At 38.6% G+C, this 6,201-nt stretch overlaps 1 protein-coding gene across 5 annotated transcripts in view; it reads right to left on the minus strand.

Moving 5' to 3' along the window:
- L3mbtl3 (L3MBTL histone methyl-lysine binding protein 3) overlaps positions 1-6,201 on the minus strand; it is a 102,455-nt gene that overhangs the window by 37,411 nt on the left and 58,843 nt on the right. For all 5 annotated transcript variants that reach the window (XM_021221353.2, XM_029533048.1, XM_021221351.2 and 2 more), the window contains 3 exons: positions 5,826-5,902; positions 3,006-3,091; positions 1,410-1,520 (listed from right to left, as the gene is read on the minus strand). In XM_021221353.2, coding sequence (XP_021077012.1) covers positions 1,410-1,520; positions 3,006-3,091; positions 5,826-5,902 — 274 coding nt within the window. The remainder of the gene's footprint in view (positions 1-1,409; positions 1,521-3,005; positions 3,092-5,825; positions 5,903-6,201) is intronic.

The raw sequence follows: 6,201 nt of genomic DNA on the forward strand, positions 1-6,201 counted from the left end.
AGAAAATCAAAAAAGTGTACTAGAAAATCAAAAAAATCAAAGAAAATCAAAAAAGTGTACTAGAAAATGGTTAAACAGATACTTCACAGTTTTCATAGGAGTTTGCAAAATTTATTATTGACTAGATCTTAGACATATTGAGTGAGAAACATAAAGGTTTATTTTATATCAATAACAGTTTATAAAACTGTAGTATATATAATTTTTATGTTTTATTACCTTATAAATTATCATTAGAAATAATGAGGATTGGAGAGATGGCTCAGCGGTTAAGAGCACTGGCTGCTCTTCCAGTGGACCTGGGGTTCAATTCCCAGAACCCACATGGTAGCTCCCAACTGTCTGTAACTTCATTTCCAGAATCTAAGACCCTCACACAGACATATTTGCAGGCAAGATACCAATGTATATAAAATAAATTATATATTTGAAAAGATATAGTGAATGATTTGATTTACTACTGCTTTGAAAAATGAGCAACCAATCACGATTCCTGAAGTGTGGAACTGAGTTCTCTCCTTGCTAGTAACGACTAAAGTGCTTCATCGAATCTGCCTGAGTCTCGGTCTCATCAGTATGTCATCACCTGATGAGATGACATGGCCCACCCCAACGACTGCCAATGGCCAGCAGCATGAACAAGAACTTCATAAATTGTCAAGTGCTGATAATGACTGTTGTTCACAGAGACATTATTATTATTCCTAACAGAGAAGTCAACTGATCCTAGCAAGAACGTAGGATGGGCACTGTTATGGCCAGGGAGAGAAATAATTGACAAAGCAAGAAACCTATGAGGCCTTTGGGAGTTGCATCAGAACAACATACCAACATATTACCTGTGGGTGGGACCAGCCAAATCTTTTAGACACTGACTTAACTTAGGAGAAGTAACTGAATTAATCCAATTCTAGTAAAAACCTGATTTTATTTATAAAGCTATTTATCTTTACTTATACTTTGTAAACTCTGACTAATTGAGTCAACAAAAATTCTTAGTCTCTTAAAAAGCGTACTATTAGGACAGGCTTTCTCCAGTAGCCCTGGTTGCCCTAGAACTCACAGAGATCCACCTGCCTCTGCCTTCTAAATGCTGGGATTAAAGGTGTGTGCCGTCATCACCACCTGGCTTCTTTTCCTTCTTAAAGAGAATGTTACCCTAATATGTTGTATCTACTTTCTCCAGTACAAGTTTAAAATATTAAACTACCTTCATAGTTCAAAAGAAAATATCTTGGGGGCAATTATAGGAAAAACTTGGATGGATGCAAACCCACAAAGAAGCAGAGTCACTTTGCATATCCCTTTGGTTTCACTAATTTAGTTGTGATTGAGTTCACTGTCTAGGAAAGTTTCCAGTTAAGGTGTGGCTTAACAAAGGCAAGCAATGCAGACCAGCCCAGGCTTACTTTTATCCGGTGATCATCCGTGTCGGCTACAGTGGCTACTCTGATGAACAGTGGGTTTCTCTTGTCCACAGCTTCAAGCTTCATTTTCTTCTGGAATCCATGTGGGGGTTTCTGCCATACGAGAAAGATGCTACAGTGAGGAGGAGGAGGTTGATAACAACAGTTAACCGTTTAGGTTAACCATTCTCAGACCAGCAGAGACACTTTCCAGTCAAAACACACGTGCAGAAGGACAGCCTTCTGCCTAGCTGAAGAGCAGACAGAAAGAGAGAGGCAGAGATACTGGAGCCATGTGATCAACCACAAAAAGAGACCAGACATTTTCCTTACTGGTCAAGGTGCCGTGGTAAAAGCAATAGGCATAAAATTTATTTTTAGAAAAGATGGAAAAACAAAGTGACTGATACGAAGCATTTAGAAGTGGTAATAGGGGAAGGGAAAAAGATCATTTAAGACAAGTTGGCAATCCATCTGAACATGATGGGATTAACACTACTCAGAGGAAACCACTAAGTTTCTGAGAAAGCCGTAGGCCAAGGAAGAAAAGGCGAATTTTCCACACGGCACTGGTATGTTATATAAAGTACGTGAAGAACAAAACGCTCACTGCTACGATTCTTGCCAGCCATCTGGAAAAAATCTACGTCCTACCTCTCCCGTAACAGCAGACACGCAGGCTGTGGACTGCCCATGTATCCGGTTAAAAGCCCAGACACTGGAAGGGTAGAGAACAGGCAGCAAAGACCGCAGCCTGCCAGCCCTACCTTGCTTAAAGCTTTGCCATCTGTCCATCATGTGGAATCATAGAAACTCTTACTCAAGCTTTCTCTCCATTATTAGGATTTTTCCTCTTAAAAATTCCATGATGTTCCTTCTACCTATATTGTGAACTGTTCTTACTGGTTAAGTCTATCATTAATTAATAATTTCTGTATGAAAGTATTATCTAAAGGAGAAGACTGTCTACAGCAGACAAAGCCATGTTTAAAAAAAATCTTATTTTGTTTTTGATACAGAATATCTGGACATAGCCTGAGCTGGCTTTGAATTGTGCTGCTCCCCAATCACCTCTCAAACACTAGGAATACAAACGTGGATCTAATGCCTGAGTCTCACCAAGTTATTTAATATATTTACCTTCCCATTAAATTCATGAGAAAATATAAAGTATAAAACAAGATATTTGAGGGGCTGGGGCGATCGATCCACTGGTAAAGTGCTCAGCTTGCAGGTTATAAAGTAAACACGATGCATACCCTTGCAATCCCAGCTGGGGCTGTGGAGGCAAGCAGATCCCTGTGGCTCACAACCAGCCACCCTAGCCTAACTGGCAAGTTATAGCATCTGAGGGAAAACAGTCAAAGTTCTCCTGTGGCCTGTTCCTAAGCCTGCCTCCTCCCTGACACACTTGAAACCACATACATAAGCACAGTAACAATTTTAGTCCCCAGAATGGAAAGACTTCGGAAGCATCTTCCTTCGCTCTTTGCTTTCTTCTCATGGCTAAGTCAGCTGACCAGTTTCTTAACCGTTCACAGGTAAACAGCGTCGTCACGAATCCATGTTAATCAAACGGGGCACAGCAAATTCTCTCACCACTTTGAAAGCTCTGGCAGGAGCAGGTAAAGAATTGGTTTCTTCTAAATATTTATCCCAGGAAAAGTGTTTCACATGAGAATAGCCTACGAAATAAAGAACATGGAAACATGGATGCTATGACAGGGTGATGAAAACAAACTAATAAATAGTCCTACAAAAAAAAAAAAAAAAAAGTGACACAGCGACAGGCTAGCATAGGAAAGGACGCTCGGATCCACAGAGAAACTTGAAGCTGCTCGCTCCTCCAAAGTCACTGCTTGTAATCATTAGTCAGTTCCTTTCTGATCAGTTATTCTGACTCTATCACTGTTTAGATGTGATTCTATAAGTAGGATTTACAAGCATTATTGATGAAATATTACAGATAACTCCTTCTTTTGTTAGGCCGAATAAAGAAACAGGCTCAAGTCATTCTGAAAACAATGTGTAAAAGTAACCCCCTGAGTCTCCACCTGCTGCCTTTGTTCTCCCGAATCCTTTAGGCAGCCATGATAGTGGCCCTACTGGGTGCAAAACTTGCCACATGAAAGAGAGTTACAAAATCCGTGAATCCATTAGCTGTAATGGAAGTCAGGTTTCTACCCACCTGAGAAACAGGTATAGACACAGACAGAAGAAAACTAAAACCAAGCCAAGAGTTTGAGATTTGAAGCAGGGCCAGTGGTACCAATGGAAGGTTGTTTTTGTTGTTGTTGTTGTTGTTTTTTAAATTTTAACATACACTAGCAATGAAATTGAAAAGAATAAAAAATTCTGCATATGCTTACAGATGCATATTCCCTTCTACCTGATAGTGCATCGCCCTGCTAGGAGTAAGCAAACAGCAACCAGACCGTGATTAGTAGATAGCGCTCACCGCTTTTAAGAAAATCTTGGCAAAATGGCTACAGTGCTATGTGATAATCAGTGAATATTCTGTACTGGGAGCTGCTCCATGAGCAGATTTAAAATCCCAAGACAAGCGTGGAAAAGGAGGTTGAACAACCACTATAAAGGGGCTGTTACTTGGTACAACTTTAAAACACCAAATAAAGGTCAATAATAACTCTCTGACAAAATTAGTAGAGGCTGGAGAGAGGGCTCAGTGGTTAGGAGCACTGGCTGCTTTCAAGAGGTCGTGAGTTCGATTCCTAACAACCACATGGTGGCTCACAACCATCTGTAATGGGATCTAATGCCTTCTCTTGGTGTGTCTGAAGGCACTGACAGTGTATTCAGATACATAAAATAATAATAATAATAATAAAGTTAGTAATCTACAGTTCTACAAAGATATAAATAAATTAAATAGATGAATAACTGAGAATTGAAAAAGCTAATCTTTGCAAAAGAATATCAATTAAACGTACAAAAATAGAATGAGGAAAATTACCATTAGCCATTAACATTTGTCAACTTAGAATAGTAATCAGTTCCAAATAGAAATATTAGCAGATGGTATAACTGAAAGACAAATGAAACAGGAGGTAATTACAAAATCTCAAATATTTCTAGAAAAAAGTATTGGTAGAGAAGACTGGCAAATATGTCCTTGACAAACTGATGGCAAAAAGACAAACTGAAATGTCACGCCCTTGAGAGGTTTACAAGAAAAACACTGTGGCAGTCCTCAGAAAAAAAGGTTCAACTTGGAGACAGACATGGGGTTGATTTCATTTAGTCTTGCAATTCAAGAACCAGAGGCAGGTGGATCTCTGTGACTTTGAGACCAGCATGGTCTACATAACAAGTTCCAGGCATTCATGGCTACCTGGTAAGACTGTCTCAAAAACAAAACGAAGAAAAAAGAAAAAAAAAGAAAAAGAAAATATACAATTTGGGTCTAGTCATTAGGAAATGTCAATCATACTCAAATAATATCACTCCGTACAAAATAATTAGTCTGTAAGTCTCACAGATACTAAGGTTGTGATTGTCAAGGAGACTAACTGGGGACTAGAGGATCTGTAGCTGAGTAGCCATGCAGGAATCTTTTGCATGATTGGCACCTTGGGACAGCTGTCAAATATGAATCTTTGGATCCAGTTGAAATACATATTGATTTGTAAATACTCTTGGAACTTCTCTACACTAGAGCTTGTTTCCAAGTAAATAAAAACAAAATATGCAAACTTACACACACACACACACACACACACACACACACACACACACATTTTAAAGCACACCTAATGAACTTATCTTGTACATTTTAACTTATCAGAACGTTCTAAAAAGAGACACTATATACAGAAAAAGCTCATAAACTTTTAAACTACAAAGATTGAAAACTGTGGCTGTCTCTATTTCACTTTGAACTTAAAATCAAACATACATAAAGTTATAACTTAAAAACAAAACAAAACAAAATAAAAGTAGTTGTAGTTGCAGGGCAGCCCATGTCCCACCTTCAACACCACATCCACTTTTCTTACCTGCCCAAGTTATCAACTGTGCGCTAAGACAATTAAGTCCCAAAATGAATCTCAAGTTGAAAATACAAAGTTCTTTTTGCACACTTTGTCTAAGAACATGGTATCTACGGTTATGATACAAATGATGCCAATATTAATGCTTACAGTTGAAGCTCTATCAGGGTCAGGAGTTAGCACCTGCAGCCACTGCTGGGCTTTGTAAAATGTAACGGTAGCAATCACATTTATGTGTTTAGTTTCTCCCTATGGCCACTTCTGTACTGCAACTGAGCTGAGCAATTGTGACAGGGACTCTAGGGCACACCAAATTTAAAGTATCTTAAAGAAACAAAACAAAACCAAACAAAACCATGGTCAGCTCTTCGAGTATCTGAGAAGCATTCGAGAAATGAGAAGTCCAAACCTGGTGGAGTAATCAGGGTTCTTCTATGTTCTTTACACCAGCCAACTGGATGAATGTGTGGACTGTTTGATTCACACCTGCAGGTTATATGAATTAAAGAGCTGGAGTTAGATAGGCAAATGCTATCAGAAGTTTTTAAGAGGAAAACTAGTTAGCGACTATAAACACATCTAAGAGTTCTATTTATTACAATCTATCTAATTTGAAGAAAATGCTAAAAGTTTATAGCTTATTTTTTGCTAGATAAATATTACATGGTTTTGACACTACAGTTTTATTTTCTCACACACACAGCAAAAAAAAAAAANAAGAAAAAAAAAAAGCCGGGCGTGGTGGCGCATGCCTTTAATCCCAGCACTCAGGAGGCAGAGGCAGG

This window comes from Mus pahari, chromosome 21, assembly GCF_900095145.1.
Source record: "Mus pahari chromosome 21, PAHARI_EIJ_v1.1, whole genome shotgun sequence".
NCBI lineage: Eukaryota > Metazoa > Chordata > Mammalia > Rodentia > Muridae > Mus > Mus pahari.